General features: G+C 39.5%; 1 protein-coding gene across 1 annotated transcript; it reads left to right on the forward strand.

Moving 5' to 3' along the window:
• Nucleotides 1-881: 881 nt before the first annotated feature.
• NUMB (numb homolog (Drosophila)) lies at nucleotides 882-24,301 on the forward strand (the record flags this gene model as incomplete). Its single annotated transcript, XM_009580848.1, has 9 exons — nucleotides 882-956; nucleotides 6,292-6,324; nucleotides 12,154-12,228; nucleotides 14,176-14,316; nucleotides 15,811-16,012; nucleotides 18,260-18,562; nucleotides 20,380-20,529; nucleotides 21,384-21,527; nucleotides 23,254-24,301. Coding segments are annotated over 9 exons (1,833 nt in total), but the record flags the coding sequence as incomplete, so codon positions are not given.
• Nucleotides 24,302-24,470: the final 169 nt, after the last annotated feature.

Consider the following 24,470-nt stretch of genomic DNA (forward strand, 5'->3'; position numbering starts at 1 on the left):
TCCCTTATCGAAAAGAACTACTATTGGAAAAGGTAGGGAGAAATTGGAAAACTTAGAGCTTCCACCCCGAATGTAAAATGAAAGTGTCCACAGTACCCCAAGCACTACACTCCAATGTGTTTCTTGAAATTGCTTTCTCTATAGGCTAATATTATTCTGGGTTATTAATTTAAAAGCTTTGAAACTTGCAGTTTCTATTCACTGTTGTTTTGCTGGTTTTTTTTAAAGTAGTGCTTGATAAGATGAATATACAGAAAACTGATATTTTAAAAACCTTTTTGTGAGAATGATGAATGTTTCAGTGTCCACATAAGAGCCTGGTGTTGTAATGAAGATAAACAATTTTGGTTTACAATTTTGAAAAAGGGGGAAGGGGGGGGGAAGAAGGATGTTTTCTGTTTGTAACATTGAAATTTCTTGTATTTGGACACGAACATTTAAATATATTTGGTTATCTTATTATTAGTATAATTTGGTTTTCGATACTAAATAAATTTATCATTATTCAAAAATAATTTACTCACAGTCATCTCTATATTGACTTAAGGTTTTCATGCTATACTAGTAAAAAAAAGTGAGTAAAGCTCATGCTGAATAAGCAGGAAAATACAGATGTACTTTTCAGTTTCATTTTTTCCGCCCAGTAAGGAAAGTCTGTCTTTCCCTCAAAATTTCTAGATGTAGTATGCTTTTCTACTGATGCTGGTGCCCCATATAAGTACAAAGGCAAACCTCCAAATACAGGTCTCAAAAGAAGGCTAGCAAAGTGCTGTTGATGTCTCATCTCAGTTGTACTGAGATGAATTTGGAGATTGGATTTTTAAACACAGGGAGTTTAAGGAGCAACTATTAAGCTTTTCTCCCCCTACTCTTTCCTGCAGTACCTGGGGCATGTCGAAGTGGATGAATCCAGAGGAATGCATATCTGTGAAGATGCTGTGAAGAGACTGAAATCTGTATGTATATTTGTTTCATGAAAAAGTTGGCTTTGGGGCTGTGAGCGTTACTGGAAAAGGTCCATTCGGCAGCAGTGCCCCAGCCAAAGACTGAACTTTTGACCCACGTTAGGAGAACAGTTGGCCGGTTTGAGAGCACTGCCGCGGTTAGGGGGACGTGCTAATCTGATGATGAGAGGGAGAGAGTTACAACTGTTCTTTCTACTCGCAGAAACTATTTGCAAAACAAATGTGTAAAAATCCTCTGTGACCTTTGCAACTAAGTTGGTACCCACATGGGACTTCAACCATTGTTTTTTAACAGTTCTTTCTCCCTGTCTCTCTTCCTCTCCCTCTCTCTCCCCCTCTGTTGCCTGCCACTTTAATAGTGACTTAATGCACCGTTATTATACAAAATATTACTTGATTTAGGCTGCTTTTTTCTAATGCACTGCAACATTGTAGTCACGCATGAAATAATCTGGCTTGCATCTGCTCAAAGTGGCCTGAAGGCTGCCTAATTCTGATATGTCATGCAGTGGGCTGCTCTTAGTTTGGCTTCTGTGAACGTTTGCTCCTGTAAATGGCACTCGTTCAAAGCTCTTTCTATTTCTATGGCTCATTTGAAGAGGTCTTGTCATCTCTTTCCTGCAGTAGTAATATCACAAAATCCTGCGGAAATAGCAAACTCCAGGAAGGCAGTGATCAGTCTATCAAGGAACTGAGGCTAAAACAGCATTGAAGAGAACAGGAGAAAGGACATTAAAATTTGAAGTCTGAATAGAGATAGAGAACTGCAATCCTTTTCATCACTTCTCTTACGTGTCTTAGCTATATACATTCTTCAGTGATGCCTTTAGTGGAAGAAACTCTTGTATCCTTGTAGCTTAACAAAATTACTGAAAGTACATCACACACTTCTACTGCACCTTTGCTAACTTAAGGTATCTGCTACTGGACATCGCTTTTTTGCCTCATCAAATGTGAGAGCTCAAATGACTTCCAACTAAACCTGTTCTTCCCTTCTTCCTAGCACACAACGGAGGATTATAGGTTATCTTTTCTTCCTTCTGTTGTGCTGTAAAGTTTCTGAATTGGTTTAGTGCTGATTAAAATCAAGTCTTTCCATTCTTTTCTCTTTCAGCTATGTATAGCAACCTGTTAAAGCCGCATCCCATCTGTTCCCATTCAGTCCAACAGTGATTGGTGATTGATTTTTATTAAAAAGGGCCACACAAAATATGAATGAGTTTCTTTGTTCTATGGATTTAGTTTACGTAGCTAAAAGTGCAAGTACTGACCACATAATGAATTGCATCCGTTTTTGTTTCATTCTGGTTTTTGTTCTATCAGAGTACTTTCTATTAGCACACCAAATAACCTTGCAGAATCTACTTTATGCAACTTCTCTCATTCTCTTCTCTGGGGAGCTATGCTGTGAAGTATTTGTTCTCCAGGTTTTTTTATAAACTTTAAGTCCACAAGCCTGTTAAGTGTAGCTAAGCTTATAAGTAATGAGACACAGTAAAAGCATAGTGCCCAATTTCTTCTGGAATCTGGATAATTCCAGGATTGTGATTCTTGATCACCTGAATTATTGATTCAAATGTCAGACTTGGATATCCAATTTTTACAGTGCATTCTCTGGAAGTAAATAATTTCATTTTCCTATTCTGTGCTATGTCATTCTTCCAAATTGTGAATGGCATGAATTTAACCCATTCTCATAAATTCAACATTTTTCTTCAGATAATTTTGATTTCTTCTGCTGTTTTTGATGTCTATATATAAATTAGACACAAACGCATGTCTCTTACGATTGCTGTTTGCATTGTCTCCTTTGTCAGTGTTGGAAGTTGAGAAGCAGAGGTGAAATTCTCACTGGGCCCCAAGAGAAAGATTCAGATTACTGAAACTACTTCGAGTGCTTTAGTTGCTAGACTCCATCAGATCCAAGGTTCATTTGGAGCTGCTCACTGCAATTCAACCCCTGTCCCCTACCCCCAGCATGTAGGTTTTAAGCTGGGGGCATTTCTTTAGGACTCTACTATTACTGAAAACTCTTTTCTGTACACTATGCTCTCTTAATTAGCAAAAGCCAAACCACTGGATGATGTTTCAGCATGCAAGGAATGTGATAAGAAAACAGTTTGTTCTTTCGGTAGTCTCTTGCTTTCACAGTACTTGGTTATTTTGATGGGCTTTCTGTTGGTCTTGAAAGAATTACAAGTTTGGGCTGCAGTGCTCAAACTGAAAGACTAGCTTAAGGGAAATTGGACTTCACTTTTCATATGGTAAAACTGCATCAAAATGTATGTGGCCTATTTTAATCTTTAGTGTTTTCTTTGCAGGTAATGTGTAGGTTTTATAAATCCAGTCAATAAATAATAGTTCTGTTCTCTTAGACAGATTTGTTGAATACTTGTATCTTGTAGCTTCTAAAAATTAAGTTCTGTCTACCTTTACTTATTTTAATGGATATATTTTCTTTCCTCTTAATTCTTGTTCTCCAACAGTTGGCAATTCATTTGGAGAACTGAAGTCTGTTCTTTTTTAGGGTTGACTAATGGATTTTAAAACATTTTACGGGATTTGTCAAAAAGAATATAGAACAGTGTTAATCTTGGTTTTAGGAATAGCTTAATTTCTGCTTTGCTTTTTGAAAGAAAAAATGCAAACAAATCTTTCCATCTCTTTATTGTGGGGAAATAACCTTTCAGGGTTTTTTTATTACCTGCTCATTTAATGTGGTGTAATTGTTTTTGAGCACTGCATCTTGCAGAATTTGAAACCGGATGATGGTGAGCACTTTATTCAGGCATTGTTTAATTGACAACTCAGTAAAAGAAGCCACTTTTAGCTAGACAGTCCCTCATCCATACTGTATTCTGTTGTTATAGTTTTATAGCTCTGAAATTGCACGCCAACAATACTATAATGTGCAGGTTATAATATTGTTTAGAATGAATGAAGACAAACTTGAGTTATGGCCCTATTTTCTGTCTGATGACATGGCACCGCAGTCTCATTAACAGATCAGGAACCCATGTATTCAGCTATCAGTCTATTATTAACATGGGTTTATATTACCAATGGAGCTTGCATTTTTCCCTTGGTAGGATATTACCAATGTAGCTTACGTTTTTCCCTTAGTAGGGATATATTACTAACTGTGTATACATTTCGTATCTGGTAGGATCCTTGTATTTGGACACTAAGCACAAAATGGTTTCTTCAGAACCATTTCACTGAATTTAAAATATTCAGCGCAAACTGGAAAATAACTTTGTAAGGGCCCTGTAAGTGTATTTGACTCAGGTATGGGAACATCATATAAAGACAAAAGTATATTCTCTCATGTCATGTTGTGATTTTAAATCAGCTTTAGCATGTAGTATTGGTTTCTAACTTGCCACTTTTTGTTTTAAATGATGCATTTGTTTTAATATATGTTCTTGTTTTAGCAGGTAAAGAGACATAATTTAATATTTTAAAACATGCATTAGTTATCTCTAAACTATATTAACTTAGTGTTGTTTAAAACCCACTTTGCATGATGCCTTTTCCATTAACCTTTTCTAGTTCATTAAAAAAAAATCTTGTTTAACAAGCATTTTGCTGAGAGCAAAATTAACCATCACCTAAAAATGAGGTAGCTTCTGGTGAATCTCTTCAGCTTTTGCTATCTTTAAAAAGCTGTTATTTAGTGTAATGCAATAGTCATTGCTCAACTTGGCAGCAGCATCCAACCCCTTCTCATTATGTACACAACACTGTGATTAATCCATTAGTTCCCCTCCTAGTGTTCAGCATATCCTGTCCAAATACATAACCGTTCCTGCCTCTAAAAATTGTTAAGCTTTTCAGCTGACTGAATGTAGAGATGTTCTTTATACAGTGTCTGAGTTTACATAAATACGTTACAGATACTCGGTAAAAAGCTGTGTGGAAGGACGTCGGGCGGAGAGGCACACAGCAACAGAAGTCAGGAAATGCAAAGTCGAGATTGACGCTCCCTTCTTAACTTTGTTTCCTGGCTTCTGTTGGCTTGCGTCAGAACCATAGCTTTGTTTTAAATGTAACCTTGTTTACCAATCAATTCTCGAGACACTGCCTCAGGATATTTGTGATAATATTTTTAATATAGTATTGTTATCAGTGATCAACATGTTGGAATTGCACAGTGTTAATTTGGGGTCAGGGGCTGTCACAAAGACGTTCTCTGCCTCATCTGCAATTCTCCACCTCCTCCCCGTTACTGCTACACCACAGTTTTCTTACAAGCGAAACGATTTGGAAAGATAGCAGGAACAGCGATACGCTTCATGCCAGCTTCCCTCAAATGTGGAGTCGCGTGTGGCCGTGCTCGCGGAGCACCAGGCCCGACGTGTTCTCTCAGGAGATCAGTTCAGATCTTGCAGTTTTCTTCTCACAGTCTGGTAACAAAATAAAGCCCGTAAACTAAACTGCAGGCAAATATGCTTAAAATTGTGTGTTGCCTTTTTCTTAATGTGAATTGGGCAATAGTATAATTGCTTCCAGGCTGAAGAAATTTAGGAAGTTGTAGTTCAGCTCTTGGTATCTTTGTACTTGCCTAACTGTCTGTCCCTGTCTGAGCTGACTTTAAAGGGGTCTTTTTTGACCCAGCAATTCAGAGTTGTAGAATGAATATCTAGTATTTGTATGAATATCGTATAAAGCCTTGGAAGGCTTTAGAGAGAGGGAAAGAACATTTGTGTTTTAGTTGTACCACAAGGTAAGATGAAATTCCTCACTATTCAGAGAAGACTGCATAAGATGTGAAGTGTAAGAGTAGCATGTAAACCAAAGCAATGAATAAACAGAATAAAATGAAGCAGTGTTTAACCCTACTTTATACCACCCATACATGCTTCTCTAGTTTACAAAGCATTTGCTTTGGGGAAGAGTGATCAATACAGAGCAAACTTGACTGTAATTCTGCAGTTAGAACTTCACATTTCACAAGAGCCCGTACAGTATTTTAATTGTTTAACCGCTATGTCTGCTGCCAAGTTCGGTTTGTAACCTAACTAAAAGGGACTAAACAAGGGAGAGTGAAAATAAAGTAACCACTTTGCATGAAATTGGGGCTGAGGTTCTCTTCTTTCCACCAATTTCAGGGCAGTAGCTTGTTAGAATTGTGTGTGTGCCCTTTGATCTGCATTTTCATGGGATTATTTTCACATTTGCCTGTCGCACCTTCTCATGGATAACTCTAAAAACCCCTTCCTTTCCCTCCAAACCCTATTCTTGTGTGTGCTTGTTGGTTTGAAACCCTGGGACATTTTAGCTACCTACAGTAATAGCGCTCGACTTGTCCCCCCTGTTCCTCCAGGAAAGGAAGTTCTTCAAAGGCTTCTTTGGAAAAGTAAGTTTAATGCCTCGTTTGTGCTTGCACTATAAGGAGTTACATCCCTGGTATAGCACTGCCATAAAATCAGGGTGTTGAGAGTCCCCTAATCCATTTCAGAATATTTGCTTCTAAAACAGACTTGGAAATATGTTGATCAAAGAAAGAATATGGTTAAAAAAGCAACCTGAAACAGAAACTTTAAATCCGTATGGACTGTATTGGAAATCCAGTGTTCTGAAGTGATTTGGTCTTCCTGAAAAAAATGTGAATTGTCCTTTTAAACCCTTAAACTTATGCTGGCCTACATCACCTGGGCAAATATCTACAGAGCAGTTGGGGTCTGTGCCTTTTAGGTGCTTCATGATCGGCTGCCTGGCACCATGAGTTGACCCAAATGTTAGCACTGGGAGAAAGCAGCGTGCCTACACATACTATCTCTTAAACCTTTCTTTTTTGAGCACAGTCCTAATTCAAAGGTATATGAAGATGAGACCAGGCATTTACCTACTATGTTTTTCTAATTGCAACTCAACTGTATAACTGAAAAATTTACTGTTTCTATTGTTTTCATGAGGACAGTGTCGTAGACACGAAGGGAAGCAACTCTTTGTCCTTACTAAGAAAGTGCTGTACCGGTGGCTGGGTGGTTTTATTCCAGCACAGTCCTAATTCAAAGGTATATGAAGATGAGACCAGGCATTTACCTACTATGTTTTTCTAATTGCAACTCAACTGTATAACTGAAAAATTTACTGTTTCTATTGTTTTCATGAGGACAGTGTCGTAGACACGAAGGGAAGCAACTCTTTGTCCTTACTAAGAAAGTGCTGTACCGGTGGCTGGGTGGTTTTATTCCTGCATGTAGACCTCTGAAAGAGCTCTCTCTCTTTTACCTCTCATCTCTTCCCTACCTCTGCGTTTAAAATTCCTGTAAAACATTAATTTAGTTTTCATATGCAGTTAATCTAAGATACGGCTTCTGAAGTGTCTTGTTATAAAATGAATCTTGGCTCAAATAGAAAGCAACAGGTTTGTAACTTCCATACATACAAATACCTTTTGGAGCAGATTATTCTCTGGTCACGAATTTGCTTTGGCTTTGCTTGGGGAGGAAATAAAGCTTTTTTTCAGCGGCTCCTTTTTCACCTTTCACTCAGATAGTGATGCCTGTCACAGAGGGACAGCTGTTTCCCCAATTCAGGTTTCTTCCTATGATGTGGGAAAGCACACATCTAAAGTGTAGTGATAGTGAAGGGCCAAAATACCAAAATAATCCTTCAGATTAATCAGATCATTCCTACATGCTAACAAAATTTAAGAACTGGAATCTACAAAGATTGGAGTGAAAACATGCTGTTTGCTTTACAATCGAGAATGCTAACTACTACTATTTTTTAAAAAGAAACAAACAGAACCCCCCCCACCTCAACCTGATGAGATATGTTAGATTTCTTTCTGCTTGCTGGTATTAACTTACGTTAGGATACATAAGAAAGTAAAGTTGTAAAAGGACAGAGCTTTCCATAGCACTTAAAAATGTGTCTTTGACTTTTTTAGTTATCTATTAAATATGCTAGCTTCCCTATTACATCTTAGTAGCTTTTTTATGAAGTCCAGTACTTTGCCACACCTTGCAGATTTGCTTTACCTTTTATTATAATATTTTGCTAAAGAGGGACCTCCCTCTACTTCAGCCTGTGAAGTTTCATCAGTTAGCACTGAAACCACTTAAATCCATAGTGTTTAGATATCCCCACGGCGTCAGTATGGCAGTGCTTTTATTACAGCTTTGGCCTCCAACGGTAGGCCAAATCTAGAGGAAAAACTGCAAAAAAAAAAGAAAAAAAAAAAGGACAGCTGTTCTCTCATTAATATTTGAGAAATGCTAATAACTCTAATGTCTTTTGGCTGTCTCATCTATAATTTCTTCACAGATGCCTTGCATTGGGATTAATATAATATTCCAAACTGCAGAGCTGCTTAAAATGCCCTACCAGCTTTCAAAAAGTCAGTCTATACAGGTTTGCTTCTTTGCCTGTCCATATTTTCTCCCCCCTAAAAGGTAAATCTGACGGATTTGTGTCTGGAAATGTTTAAGTGTTTAGTATTGAAAATACTCTCTTTTCAGCTTTGAATAAAAATGAGTGTCTGTTGATAGCTTGAGGTTAGACTTCTGCAGTTTTATTTTGTGTGGCATACGCAACATAACTGAATCAACTCCCTTTTTAGGCAGCTCTTCATATTTTAAAATAAAGCTTTTCTGTTGTAATGAACAGTAGTACAGATTCGATGATCTTTCTCATGTTCTGCTTCCACCAAGTGCGTGTATTTCTCAACACGCAATGTTTTATACAAAGTCTGAAATGAAAAATTTTCTTTTTATATACCTCAGGCTCCAGATATATCTTACAGCTGTTTGTAAGTCCCAGGACAAAAGAAAATAGGCAGAAAGACTAGAAACAGGTTAGAACTATTTAAAAAATGCATTATTGGGCAACTTTAATTCTGCTCTGGTATCCTTAAAACTTTATTTTCCAGCTTACAATATAGCTGCTACTTATCTCCACGTTCCTATCATTTCTAACAGTTAAATTGTAATGACCCGCACTGCTGATTAGGAAATGCACATTTCGGATTTAGTCCACTTCATTTTCCTTTTTTTTGTTGTTGTTGTGGGTTTTTTGTTTTGTTTTTTGGTGGTGTTTTTTTTTTTCGTGGATGCTCATACCTGTTGGAGAGGCTTCACTTGTGCCCAACCCACAGTGGTCCTGCTTTGTCTTCGGGCCTCGTTGTCTGTTAGGACAAACGCCTCACCCTCCCTCGTGGAGACCTCTGAGGACTCTGAAATTAGTCCAGATAATGAATCTCGTGTTGGAGTAGATTACTGACCCCTTAAGAAGAGCTGAGCAGCGAGGTTTCTATCAGGGCTGACTCAGCACTGACAAATCAGGCTCCTGGGAGTCAGTGCCACGCGTGGCTCTCCTCCAGCAGTGCTGTCGTCCAAAAGCTCTGGAATATGAAGACAAGCTACTGATACGGGTGTCTAGATGAGTCCCTTGGTAGCAACATCTAAGACCACACTGTTCCAGTGGATATTGGCCATTTGCTTTAAATACTTTCGTTTGGAGTCACCTATACCTTTCAGTGTTATTACACAAGCTGCGATTCTGCGTTGGAGTTCACTTCCCATGCGGTATCTTGGATCTGGTCTGATCTTTGTCCAGTATGTGCCAGGAGTGCAAATGCTCATATCTACTTTCTAATCACGGTCTACTCGACAATATCCCACCCATAATAGAGTAGTACTTTGATTTGTGTAGCCAATATAAACTGATTTGGAGAAGTATGTTCCTTTACACATCGCTTGTAGGCACAAATAAGCTGAGGATTCAGTAGATGGGAAAATCATATGTTGCCCAACAGTAGTAGCTGTGAGTTTGCGATATAGACTGTAAGGACTTCTAAGCGTTGCATCCACCGTAAATCTAGAAGAAGGAATTGGGAGATAAAAGTGTGTTTTCTTTTTCTCTTAGTGTAGGAAACCCATGTTTGGTTATCTTGCGTGAAGAACCTCATGTTTCCAGTGGGAGAGGAGGACTTAGACAGCCCTTTAGCCTTTTCATTTTATTCTGAGAAACATGAAGTTCCATGTCTTAGCTATTTCCAAATCCTCGTTTGGTAAAATAGTAGGTGAGGAGTAGCTCTGCTGAAGATCAGTACTGCTTTATGAAGTACCCAATTCAGTTAAACTTGACTTAATACAAACTTCAGGAACTGTTCGCTATTTCTGCAGAAACAAGGTTTTTATTGTTTGCTGGGGAAGGACCTGTATCTCAGTTTCTAATGATGGTAATCTAAACCAAATATTGTCTTCTCTTGTTTGTTTGTATTTGCTTGAAATAAAGATTTTAAGACTATTAACGGCTTGTAAGAAGCTGGAACTTCTTTTTAAAACAGTTCGAGGAGACAGACCTCTACAAACCATTTGTTTTTGGGGACTTTTAGGCCGTGGAGGCTAGCTGAGCATTGAAAATATAGACTATATTTTGTGGGTATCAATATTTACTACCTTTTAAGACCAAAAATTAGAAGTGACTTTTAAATGCTGCAATATTTTTTAACACACATGATGGTAAATTTAAGTACATTTTCCTTTGTGAATTATACTCTTTTCACTAGGCATTCTAGAATCTGACAGTTTTACTTTAAACCTTCTCTGAGGTATCCGGCAGGCTGGATGGACATTTAGAAACTTGCTTCTGCAGGCACTTCTCCGTAGCTTGCTTTCATGCTGTGCTTATTTTCTCTCTTTTCTCTTTTAATCACTCTTCCGTACAAGTCAGTGCCATTTTCTGGTCTCACCAAGCTTTTTGAAAATGCTTGGGTTGTCATTGCTGCTTCTGAAATCGGGACAGATAGTTCCTCCCCAAAAACAAACAGAAGTCCTGCCAGGCCTGTTTTCTTCACACTTGCTGCTTTCTCTGAGAATGAAACCAATGTGATATAACAGGAGACTTTTCACTCCAAGATTTTTCATCCTTACAGTGTTAAAATCAGTGTTGCAGACTCGGAACATGTGGTAGCTTATGCCAGAATGTGTCCTTGCTCCATTACTTGCCGTATAAATATAAATTATATACATCTGCAATGAACTATTAAAACAAACAAACAAAAAAATTACGATTCTTGCATGAAGCCACTAGCTGATACCCCCTCATCTCTTTTTTGTTGTTGTTGCTCTGTCCGCTCCCTGCAGTGGTCTGTGGCGGGTGCCATTGGCAGCCACAAACTATGTGAACCCAGTGCTTCAAAAAAAGTTATGGAGAGAATAGTTTATTAGCTGGCTTAAAGTATACGGGGCTTGTGAATTAAAGTAACACATTTTAAAAAAAAAAAAAGATTATTTTTCTAGTAGTAGTTCTCTGTAACAACCAGTAAAATTATGTTGACATCTTGTACCCATTTTCTTTTCAATGAATTAGTTTCAGAAGAATATTGCGTCAAGTGTTTATACTGTTTTCTGTAACTTTCCCTTAAAAAGTAAACAGTCTAGAAAGAATCCATAGTTTAAATGGCTCCTGAAGCCTTCCTGTGTTTCCCACTTTTACTTACCCTCAGCTTGCGGCAGCTGAAAGTTCCCACAGTCAGATCTTGGATAAAAGCCAGGCCGCTCCTCCGCTGCGTCAGCCCGCCGCACACCATCGCTTTTTCAAGATACACACCAAATGGTTAAGAAATAATATTTTTCTACCTCTCTTCCGAGATGTGACATTTAGCTCTTAATAAATGAGCGAAACATGTTTGGATGATTGATCGTAGCAATAAGCTCACAACACAGTAACTGATGACTTTTTGGGTGCTTTTGACACTGGTTTAAGGTGATGCCATGATTCTGCCATGCGACTATTGGGGCAGAGGGTAGGGCTGGTGGAAATATCAGGTAAGAATTTTCCTATGTTTAAACTTGTGCTGAAGAAGCTACCTGTGGTGTAACTCCTTATGAATTAGTGTTTTCTGACTCTTTAGTGGAATTCTTCACCCACTTGGTCAGTCTTGAATTCTTTACTGTCCGTGGACATACACCCTATTTTTGCCTCCACCTGTCCTGTGCCCTCTCCCCGTCCCCACAACGTGCTGTTTCCGAAATACTGGCTTTAGCTTGGTTCTCTGAATGTTTTGCAACTTGGATTGAGTATCTGGCTTTGGGCACCCTACTGACCGTGGACTTCATCTACACTTAATGTTACGGTTCTTGGAAAGGGGAAGCGGGTGGCAGTCTGACGCTGTTGGCATAAAACTGTTGTTTTTTTCTTTCTTTTTCTTTTTTTTTTCTTTTTTTGAAAGTCTGGGAAGAAAGCCGTTAAAGCAGTCCTGTGGGTTTCGGCGGATGGACTCAGAGTTGTAGATGAGAAAACAAAGGTTAGATTTCCCTGGACAAAAGTTTTAAATCTCTCTATAACAACGTATGTGCTATAACTTTAAATGGTCACCAATCTTTATGTTAATGCAAATGTTGGTATTTGAAAGGAATACTGAAGTGTATAATTAGTTTAATCATTTCTTGCTTTGTACACATATGTATGCTTGCTAATTTTTTTTCCCCAGTTAATGTCACGCTATTCTGAAGACACATTTCATAAAATGTGGCAGGTAGTTCAAGCTTGGAATATTTTTTTGTTGCACTTTCTGGAAGAACAATTTTTTCCTGTTAAGTTCTGTTGACATTGAACTTGGAGAGTCCCTTGACTTTGTTCTGCACCACTGCAGAAGGCTGCCATAGTAACACATGAGCGAACTCATGTTAATCAATATAGTTTTCAGTGCATCCAAGTCCTAGAATGGGTCTGAATGAACAAGAGCTAGCTTCTAAAACTGCATTGAAGAGAGTAAATTAAATGCGGGGGTTGTGCCTTCAGACTCAAGCTAAATAGTAACTGAGTATCAAAATTGATAATTTCTATGTGCCTTCAGACTCAAGCTAAATAGTAACTGAGTATCAAATTCGGTAATTTCTAATTCTAATATCTAAGCTGTTGGTCTGAAGTGGAAGACTAATGTATTTGTGGCATGCTTCTAGATTGTTTTACAATTTTCTTATTGTGAAATATCACAGTATGTACCACCAAGGCGCCTGTGTGCAAGTAATAGCAAACAATTCTTGGTTTTATCTAGATGTAGGCAATTAGAAATAAGAGCTTTAGGCTTGCCTCTATAAGCGTACTAGTATTTTAAAAGATGGCATGGCTATCGGAAGAATTTTCACTCTCATTAGTCTGAGTGTTTTATATTCATGTCATTTGACCCTTACTTTATCAACCTAGAAGATGATTCCTGCAAGCCAACACTGAGAAGCAGGTAGAGATAATTCATATCCCTCTGCAGTTCAACTGCCTGTCAAATATCTGCTCTGTGGCTACACTTATTCCAGGGCTGCTGTTATGGTATGGTTCATCAGCACTAAAGTTACTGTCTCTTAAGTATTCGGTTTCTAATACAAACATACTGATGTAGGTGAATTCAGTCTACTGATTGCCTCATTTAAAAATAATAATACATGTATTGTTATTAGAAATGTTACTGCATATATCTAATCTTTTAAAATTGAATTTTAATAAGTTGTGCAGACCCTGGAGGTAAATAAAAGTATAGGACTTGAAAGAGAATATACTATTGCCTCCTGGTGGTTGAATACATTAGCACAGGTGCCAAGTACTAACCACCAACGGAAAGAAAGAATTTTGAAAAAAAATTGAAAAAATAATTTTTAATGAAGATGGCATAGTTCTTAAACTATACTATCTTCTTTTTAGAAACACTTCTCCCATCAATCTATGGGAACAAATCAGGGGTGTTTGATACTACCAGTGCTGCTGGTGCTTTTTTGTTGCATCCCTGCTTAGCTAATTGGCAGATCAGCTTTTGCTTTTTGTGTAGCAGCTGCTAGACCTTTTCACACTTGCAGACCTCTCCAGTATGTTTCCGCATTGCGTTTTAACCACAGTGAAGATTTTTTGATTGCAAGACTACCGGAGCTGCTGTAAAAATAAAATAAAACAAAAATGTGAGCTCCATAGTCTAGAGGAGAGATCTTAGGAATTGCTTGGGTCCCTAAATTCTTAAGTGGTGCCTTGAGAGATTTCTGCCAAAGGTGGCTGGTGGAAAATGTAATCTGTCCTTTTTGTTTCATACTGGGAAATGATTCTGAATGGTGAATGCATTGACAGATAATTATAGCCACATCAGGTTATCCTCTTTTTAGTATAACTCATCTTCCTGCAGTTAACACTGAAAATTACTTGTTCAAGTGTTTCTCCATATTTCCTCACATTTCTTTTATTGGGGGGGGGCGGGATTTTTTCCCTGTAGGATCTTATAGTCGATCAGACAATAGAGAAGGTTTCCTTCTGCGCACCAGACAGGAACTTTGATCGGGCATTCTCATACATCTGTCGAGATGGCACAACGAGACGCTGGATATGCCACTGCTTTATGGCTGTAAAGGACACGGTAAGTTTAATATGGTGTGTGTCCAACTCTTCCAGCTTCTAGCTGGAAGTTATGCTCGTAAAAATTAACTGCCTAGAATACTGCAATATGTTTTGACTTCAGCTTAGTCTTTGAAAATTATTTTAGTGCTAATTCTTTATATCTGAATTATTTGCCATCCCTCTGTGGTGTCATCTTGTGGAGAGAAATGGTGCCCAGCATGTGTATAAAAGGAATGCAGTCAGCCTCAGATATCTCTAGCAGAAGGGAACTACTCTTCTAAAAATAGACAGAAGATATTCTCATCTGAAAATGTATACAGCCAAAAACTGAAACAGCAATGACAGTTTTTCCAGGATAAAATCATAGTGAGTAAATACAGACTGGTTATGAATGCAGCCTCTTGTATGCAAATGTTATCTTGAATGGAAAGTCATTTGAATGTTAAGGGATGGAGCTAAACTGAATTAAATTAGCATCCTGTTTGCTTCTAAGTGATAGAGATTTTTCCAGTAGAAGGTTTGAAAGTAAGTTACCTCTATCAGTCTTTTGCTGTGTAGACTTAAGTTATTTAACTTCCTGATGTGGCCTTTTCCTCTTTCTGCTTTTTGTTAAATCCTGCCTATATTATATAAAGCACTTGAAACCTCATGCAGATTCATTGTGTGAACTCCACATAGCTGCATGTTCAGAGCAATTGTACTTGACAATTTATCATTTTTCTTTAAAGAGAAACAATGAAGTTAGAAATTCCCAGTTGAACTTACGTTAGAGCTGGAGCATTTCTGTTTTCCTCTGTGAATAACAGGTCAATTCACTTGATTATAACAGATGAGTTGAGCTACTGGTAATAGCACCTCTAACTCAACTGCAGCCGCCGTATCAGCTGGATTGCTGGACTTCCTCCAACTTGAATCTCCTTTCCTTATTGCAGTTATTGGATAGTGGATCCTTTTGACTTCACTGGTTAATAATGGAAGTGCTTTTCAGAAGGCACTCTTAATACTGATTTGTGCATTGGGTTAGGGCCATTAAGAGGTGTAAGTAGTCACCATTGTACTTTTAATTTTCATGCTTGCACGCAACGGTAGTGTCTCCCTGAGCCCTCTGTAAACTTTCTCCATCTGAGAACAGCGCTTATCTGTCCTTCAGGACTTACACCTGCTTAAGATGGCTTCACAAGAGTTTCTTTGTGCACAAACATATCCAGAGGCAAGGGATCAGTGCAGGCACGTTATCGTACTAGCATCTTAGTAGCAGTTGAACTAAACAGATTATCCGACAATCTCTTTCATTTCTGGGTGGCCTTCCTGAACACTGCTTGTGCATTAGTAGTAGGGAGTCTTTATATAGCAGGTTTAATTTTAGAGCCATACAAAAGGTGGCCAATTGTAGTAGTTCTCTTTAATGCCTTAATTAGATTCCTCTTGTAAAGGCAGGTTATCACTTCACAACGCTTGACGCACACGTATGTTATGTTCCAGTTACTATATGATGCAATGTTGTCTTGTACAGGGGGAAAGGTTGAGTCATGCCGTGGGCTGTGCATTTGCAGCATGCCTGGAGCGAAAGCAGAAGCGAGAGAAGGAGTGTGGAGTGACTGCCACCTTTGATGCCAGCAGAACCACATTCACTAGAGAGGGGTCATTCAGGGTCACTACAGCTACTGAACAAGCAGAGAGAGAGGAAATTATGAGACAGATGCCGGATGCTAAAGGTACGGGGTGCAACTTAAACAATCATCCGTAGCGAGCAAAACCAGCACCGAGGTGAATTGGAGCCTGTGCAAAGATTGAGGCTTAATGTCCTTGCAGCATTCACTCTCTTGAATCTTATTATGTACAAATCATATTCCCAGACGCTTGTCACTTCACAAGATGAAAAATGCTCCCAGATTCACTTGTAGCGCATTTTCCCACATCTCCTCTAGAAAAAGGACAAGTGGCTTCATATGTGAAAGCTGCTCCTGCTTTGTTTTGTCAGCCTGCTTTATGGCAGAGAACACCGAAGGTACCATACTAAAAGGCCTTATTAGAAAAATGTTATAAAAATGTAACAAGTTTGCCAGACACGAAGTAATCTTTTTTGCAGTCTAAAGCTTATGGTAAATTAACAGAAAATGATAGGCATTTTTCTTAAAAATAATGTATTTTTACTTTGATTTTTAAGGCAGGTTACAAAGTGTAGTATAGAGCTATATTGCATGAGGGAAGGACAGATCAATCACAGTGTGCTTTCTAAAGAAACCAAAGCAAAACAACCCCCTCCTCATAAAACACATAACTGTTGCACTGTTAATTACATTCAAAACTAGTAACTAACCGATTTGAGAGGAGTTAGTTTTTACTTCTTAGCCATTTAAAATGCCATTCAAAGTGTTCTGAAATGCAAGTGAAAGTAGAACTTCTTACTCAAGTTTTATTACAAGTAGTGGAGTTCTACAACTAACAAAAAATAAGTATTATAAATATTCTCCATAGTCCTCTTTACAGTGGAGGTGAACTTTTGTTTCGGAGGGCTACACAGCAAGTTCTATGTTGCCACTTGATTGCAAAACTTTAATCTTCGTTTTCATCATCCATCTGCTTGTTCCCATACGTTAGTTTTAGAATGTGCTAAATGAAGCTTAAACACAAGGCCTTTGTTACTTGAGGGCATGAGTCAAAGTCTTGACTCAATGAAGGTGTGTGAAATCCTTTCCAAGAAAGACTGATTAGAAAAGTTTCACTTGAGTGAGCAGCTGCAACTCATGGGTACTGAAGCTTGCAAGACAACATAATTAGTTTCTCCTACCATTCCAGCTCCTCAGAAATCTCTAGTGTGACTCTTCTCTTTACCAGACTTCTAGTTATTCTGTTGATGTGTCAACAAAAAAGTAATTGTTTTTCCTAAAATGTTTGGAAAGCAATATAGGTAAAATAAGAGTTCACACCAGGATAGTGAGATTTCCCCTTCTCCTGCTGTGTTGATGAGCTGTTTTTATTGCCCCTAAAGCCAATTCACTTATGACATGAGTGAGAGAGTGTTTTCCTAGAGACGGAAAAATCTCCATTGCTATTCTAATCGTAAGTGTCATGATTTAAACTAGGCTTAATCCTACATTTCTATCATTAGGCCTGGTTGACAGAAGCATTGTGGTGCTATGCAAAACCCTGCAAAATGAAGCAGCTGACTTTAAGTTGGAGGAGCTTCCAGTGCAACTCACTAGTGATTGGGTGGTAACATTACAGCTAAATTCAGTTAAAGACGCGACACAGGAACTCACTGTAAACGTGCCTGGCGTTAGCAAGGCCTGTCAGCTCGGAGGCTGGACCTACTTTGCAGCACACTTCCATCTATCTGTAAAGTATTTCCTGGAGGAGCTGGGGAGCTGCAGCCTGAGCACTGAATGCAGCCTAACCTGTTAAGTGCTGCTGCTGCCTTTGGCCTGCTGAAGCTTGTGCAGTGTGTTTGGCTGCTGCTGCTGATTCTGCAGGGCTAGGAGGGTGGCTTTTAAAAGAAGGTCCTAGAGCTAGGTTCTGTTCCCTGCTGCTGCTGACCTATGCCACCCTAAGCCACTTAATAAAGTTTGTAGTAATATTTTGGCCATAGTTCTGTGTGGGGCAAAGTAAAGGTCTCAAACACGCAATACACTTTTCAGTCTTAATCATAAATGAATTGCAAGTATTTCTAGAGCTGGGGTCTCGGGAATAGCTAGAGAGAATACATATATAAGGCCATCATTTCTATGAAGTGGCTAGCCTTAGTAAGCTTTGCTTTGGAGACTGGATGTATGTAAAGTGACATCGTGAAGACAATGAAGGTATAGAGAAACGATTTTTCTGCTGTGGTATTAGAAACTCATTCGGAAGAGTACTAGTTATGCAAATTCCTGCAGTTTCTCTTTTCAAAACAAATGGGAGTAGGGGCAGGCAGTTGAACACTATTTTGCTTTACTCTTTTAACCTCACCCTATTTCCTCCAGCAGTTGAAACAGAAGTGAAAACAGTAGCACCAGGTGCTGCACCAAACAATACTGCCCCCTCTTCTGGCTCACCAACCTCTCCTACTGCTGAAGTTGCTGCCTCTCTGGATAAAGAAATGAGCAATCCCCACGCTATTCCACGGAGGCATGCCCCTATAGAACAGCTTGCCAGGCAAGGGTCTTTCAGGGGCTTCCCTGCCCTTAGCCAAAAGATGTCTCCTTTTAAACGACAGTTATCTTTGCGAATAAATGAGCTGCCTTCAACAGTGCAAAGGAAGACCGATTTCCCCATGAAAAACTCAGGTAAAACCAAATGGTTCTGTGAAACATTACCTTAAATTGTCTCTTCCTCCTTTCCTTCTCTGTGGCTTCAAATAACTCCTTATTTTCTAGTAAAACCTTCTTCCTACCTCATGTGGATCATTTGTCATGAACAAACACCACCACATCAGAAAAATTCTGCTTTGGCAATAGGCAAGAATTTCAAATGCAATATTAACGTGCAGAAGACAAACAGTTCTAATCACTATCTGAAATATTGGAGCACAGCTTGAAGTGTTCCAGGAATGGGTGTTGGTGAATTAGTAGGTGCTCTGAGTGGGCTCTTCCCTCAGAGCCACTGAACCAGTTCCTCCACTTAATGCCAGGACATCTTGAGAGACAAATCCCTTCAAGGCCTTAACCACTTGTCATGGGATCATGTGATGCTTTTCTGCAGTCTGTCCTTCTGCCCGTCTGAATTCTTCTTTTTGAAAGCAATGAAATGGCTTGTCATCTTGCATTGAAAGAAATTTTACTGTTTAGGTGGTACAGCTGGCTGCATCAGTAATGCGTGGTAGAGTTTTCACATGATTGTAGTGGGGTTTTCTAGAGTCATCCCAACATAAACAGCTGGGGTGCTCAGTGCCTTGCATAATGTCCTAAAATCCCCGAAGCCACGTTATCCTGCAGGCCAGCTGTACTCTCACTTGGCAACAGAGCTAGTTTTAGGGTTCTAAGCTTTAAATTAAAAATTACTGTGGTAAAGGCAAAGCCAACAAAAATACCTAGTCTGACTTCTCTTATAATCCTTATTTGGTGACCTGTGCTTTAAGACCAGCACTGAGTTTATCAGTTTTACAGTAATAGTGCACTGCTCACTAGTGATACTAAGCACACTACAATCTGAGTTTTTCGTGATTCAGAACACTTCTGATGCATGTTCCTATGTATGCTGCTGCCAGTGCTGCTCACTGTCACACCACGTGTGCTGTATTGGAATATCCCTCAAAGAATCAATTTTTGGGCGTACCTCCCCCTGAATTTTAGATATGGTGCATGTTGTGTCCAGACATCTTATGTTTTTTATACTGTTTGTTCTTAATTATGCCTGCTCATGTCAGTTCTGTGCAATGAAGGACTGATCATCAGTACTTTTGAAAAGCAGTGCAGTTAGTAATAATGAGAACATCTGATAAGTTGGCAGTTTTAGTCCAGATGTTACTTTATGCACATTATGCTGATACTTGGTTTAAAACTGAGTGTCCGTTTTATTTCAGCGTTAAGCTTTTGCTTTTCATAATTCTACCACAGGAGCTAGGGATTTCAGCTACTGCTGAACTGGAGCAATCGACATTCTAACTCTAGGCTTAACTTGCCACCGTGCATTGCTGTCAGCACGTTTAAACTTCATCTAGTTACTGTGGAAATATGTTGTTGGAACACTTAAATCTATCATAAGTGTTTTCATTTCACAGAGTGCCAAATCTTAGTGCCAAATCCTTGATATGTTTAGCACTTTAATACTGAAAAATTTAGATGTCTACTAAAGCTATAGAAACCCCTTTTATTTTCTGAAATGAACATCCTCTTGCATTAACACAGAGAAGCAGTAATAACCGACTTTAAATCTGGAACACTGGTCTCCTTACCCTCTTGACTTAGTCACAAAATACACTAATGTGGTGTTCTATTTCGGGTCAGGTCTTCAACACTAATTTTTAAAAAGCTGTCATGCAGATCAGTAGCAGGAACATCTAGGACATAAGGGAACTAATTATATTTCAATTTCACATTGGTATTTGTAAATTGTTTCTGTACCCTTTAAACTTCCAGTTTAATGAATTTTGTTTACATTTTAGTCCCTGAGGTAGAAGGGGAAACGGACAGTATTAGTGCCCTATGCTCTCAGATCACCAGTGCTTTCAGCACACCATCAGAAGATCCTTTCTCTTCGGCCCCCATGACAAAACCAGTGACAGTAGTCGCACCACAGTCTCCGGCCTTTCAAGGTTTGTGATTTCTTTGCGTGCTGGTCATGCTGGATGAGGCTTGAATGCACATAATGTTGCTTTCCAGTAACACATGGTCTTAATTTCTTGTGCAAGTCCTGTTATCAGTATTTTGGGGGAATGCATCCTGCTTTATTCATCTTGTCTGTTTAGTTTTTCTGTGTTTTTGTTTTTAACAAATAGTTCATCCACCTACCACACGATAGTTACCTGTAAAAGGGACTGACTTTGAGGTAATGGCTATTTTAACATTCTGCCTCCTGAACTGCAAAAATGTTACCAACTGTGTGTCACAGGAACCAAATCCCACAACGGAAGAGATGGTGCCACTGCATGATTACTGTTTTTCACACAAACTCTTAGATAAGTTGTGGAGAGATGCCAACTATAGAACTCATAGCAGCCTGTAATCTTCATTTCACTGATACGCTTTCATGCAAGTTGTGTGAAAAAAGAACCTCTCCTTGTTAAATGTAGTTATTGTTACTTTGCATCTAAAATCTGTTCTTCTTTTGAATCTAAAATTAATCATACAGTAGCTTCTGGTGAGCCATCTCTCTTCTCTATAAAAATGACAACTTTAACTTAAGTCGGTCATCGGAACTCAAGGTCTCATCAAAAACATAAAAATCCACCATCCCACAATTCTGTTAACAAGCATTGGCTTGGTGAAATGGAATTTACTAGCTTTATTGTCTGTCAGTCCAATTTGGCTAATTTACACAAACTGCTGTCATGTGGAAGTGTCTAAAAATTGTTGTATGTTGATAGGTATGACATGGCCCACTAATATTCCAGTCACGTGCATGCCTTGCATGAACTAATTGCACTGATGTTGTCTGCTCCCATTTTAGTTAATGGCACTGCCTCTGCCTTCTGTGTGCTTGCTGCTAAACCATCCCAAGCTGCTGTAGTGTCCACAGCTATGCCCGTTCGTGAAACCAATCCTTGGGCTCATGCTCCTGCTGCTAATACTGGAGCTGCAGCCATGGTCGCTGGTAAGATTGGAAGTAGAGCCGGTGCATTGCTATGAGAACTTAGATCAAAAGCATAATTGAGCCCTTGAGACAATTGTCAATGCCACTTAATGGCAAGTGGAAGGAACACTAACAAAAGCCGGAAGTAGTAGCCTTTTGCGCAAGTGGATGGAGGGAAGCGATGAACTCGCTGGTTCTGGGTCTATAAGCTGGACTGATTCTTATTTTGGCAGCATTTTAGAAAATCCAGTGCCTAAAAAGGAAGTAATGAAGTAGTGTGTGTTTGGGGATGAAGGGGAAAGAATCTGTATGTGTACCCAAAATAATTTTCATGCGTTCTTTCCACTAACGTATGTAACGAGAGATTAAGTTGGCTACTTAAAGGCTTTAGAGGTTCATTTCTTCTGTTTAATAAGTTTAGTCTGTCCCTCCAGTCCTTGTCTATAGTTATAGACAATGTAAGGTGGTACTTTAAATGGCTGTCACCCATGTGGACATGTATGCTAGAAGACTACAATCAAACTAACATCATTTCCTGGTGTAAGCTCAACTCGAGAAGAGAAACTTTGCCAGTGAAATAGCAGGTTCTACTTGGCCTTGTAAGACAACCAGACCCATTTTCAGTAAGTCTTCCCCCATAAGAGGGAGTCCCTAAGCTCTACCTCCAACAGTTCCCACTGTAAAAACAACAGTAAACTGATCTTTAGATGGCATTTAACTAGATCAGGCTGAATGAAGACTACTGAGCAGTAATGGTTTTCCACTTCTCCAAAACACCAAGTAACACATGAATTGCAGAGCCATCTCTAGCATTCCTGGTTGCTTTTCTCATCACATTGGAAACCTGGCAATGCCCAAAAAGGGAAAGAGAATTTGAAACTGTAGGGAGAAGGAAAACCAGAATTCAGCTGGTGGGAGATAGTTCTGAAACTGGAAGGAGTGGAAATTTTTTTTTTTTTGGTTATCATTGAAGATAAATGAGTTAAAATCAGAGCTGGTTTTATAGAAGAAAAGTCTAAAATGCTAAGTGCTGAACATTGCAAAAGAGTTTGAGAGGTTAACAGCCTGAATTATATATGAAAAGAGTAAGGGAAGAGTGAGTGGAGATGGAGGGAGAATATAAAGGAGTATAGTAAGTACAGTTTACATATCATATAGTAATTTGATTAGATGTATTGCCTTAAATGTTCATGTATATCGTAGTGAGTACTCACACTTCAATTTAATGTGTATGGGACAGAAAAATGAATGTTGTCTTGAACTCCCAGTAGTATTACATTACTGTCCATTAGAGGGTCAAGCCTTAATTTAGGAAACAGAGCAAACAAGTCTTAAAAACAGTTTCTTACAGCTTTGTGTTCTAACAGTCAACCAGTCCTGAGCTGTACATTCAGAAACTGATACTCCCCAGTTAGAGGAATTAGTGGTTATGGACCAGATCATTGCCACCAAGTTATAAGTGCAGGCAGCAGCTTTCCTGCGTGCCCTAAAGACTCAGATGTCTGCTGTGAAGAAGAAAAAAAAAAAAAAAAAAAAAATCTGCATTTTAGTGAAGAAACTCTTCTCTACCCCTTCTTGACCAATGTCTTCCTATAACAGAACAGTACAGTGGATGCATAAAGATGCTTCCAATGTTGGTAGCAGTCTTTCAGCTGTGGAGGGAGGAGGCCTGTCTGTTCAGCCTTTCTAACTGATAAAAGGGTGAGGAGTGGAAATACTAATGGCTTCTCCATGTTTTCCTTCCCAGGCACTGAATGGAGCAGCACCTCCTCAGGTGCGGCCTCACCAAGTCTCTTCCAAGGCAATCACAGACGTACTCCCTCAGAGGCAGACCGCTGGTTGGAAGAGGTCTCAAAGACTGTCAGAGCCCAACAGCAGCCAACCCCAGCTCCAGCCCCACAGCCACTACTACAGCCTCCTCCAGCAGCTTCCCAGTCAGCACCAGCCTTCCCAGTCAGCACCTTCATTGCACCTCAGCCTGTGCCGGTGGGCGTGGTACCGCCCATGCAGCCAGCATTTATTCCAGCTCAGCCCTACGCTGTAGCAAATGGGATGACCTATGCAGCCCCAAGCGTACCTGTGGTTGGAATCACACCTTCCCAGATGGTAGCCAATGTCTTTGGCACTGCAAGCCACACTCCAGCCCCCCATCCGCATCAGTCACCCAGTCTTGTCAAACAGCAGACGTTCCCTCAGTATGAAAGCAACAGTGCTACGACCAGCCCTTTCTTCAATCCACCCGCGCAGCACAACGGCTCTGCGGCTTTCAACGGAGTTGACGGTGGCAAATGGGCTGCAGAGGACAAGCATTCGCAGCCTCCCGCAGCTGCTCCGCAGGTAGACCCATTTGAAGCACAGTGGGCAGCACTAGAGAGCAAGGCAAAGCAGCGCACTAATCCCTCTCCAACTAACCCCTTCTCAAGTGATTTACAGAAGACATTTGAGATTGAACTTTAAGCAGTCCTGTGGGGGTGGATAAATTGTACATTAGAATAGAGGGATAAAGGGAGCAGAGGGGACTGCTTCTGATCAGTTTGCTTTGATAATCCCAAAGGTCCCTTCAAATGAAAATGAGTTAGAAAGAGGGAGCAATTATGGGGAGGATATAAACATACAGAGAATTTAATATGTGCAGTTCTTCAGAGGAATCCTGGAGCCGCCCCAGTCTGCATTCCCTCCTCACTTGGAAAGCTGGAAGTCAAACAGAGCAAAGAAAGGCACCCAGTCCCAAAGCCTGTTCTGCAGAAACATCAATTATCTCACAGAAAGGAAGGCAGATTTTTTACTTGTGTCCTTCTGATGCCCTGTGAGTCCTGGATGTTCCCCCTCAGGGAAAAAATGGGATGGGGTGGGGGGTGGATGTGGGTGGGAGATTGTCACCTGCTTAGCAAAAGCTAGGTTTGTGGAAAAAGTTGAGCTTCCATTTTGAGTAACAAAGTGAATATTATATGTAAAGAATAAAGT

This window comes from Fulmarus glacialis, unplaced genomic scaffold (assembly GCF_000690835.1).
Source record: "Fulmarus glacialis isolate BGI_N327 unplaced genomic scaffold, ASM69083v1 scaffold34226, whole genome shotgun sequence".
Classification (NCBI taxonomy): domain Eukaryota; kingdom Metazoa; phylum Chordata; class Aves; order Procellariiformes; family Procellariidae; genus Fulmarus; species Fulmarus glacialis.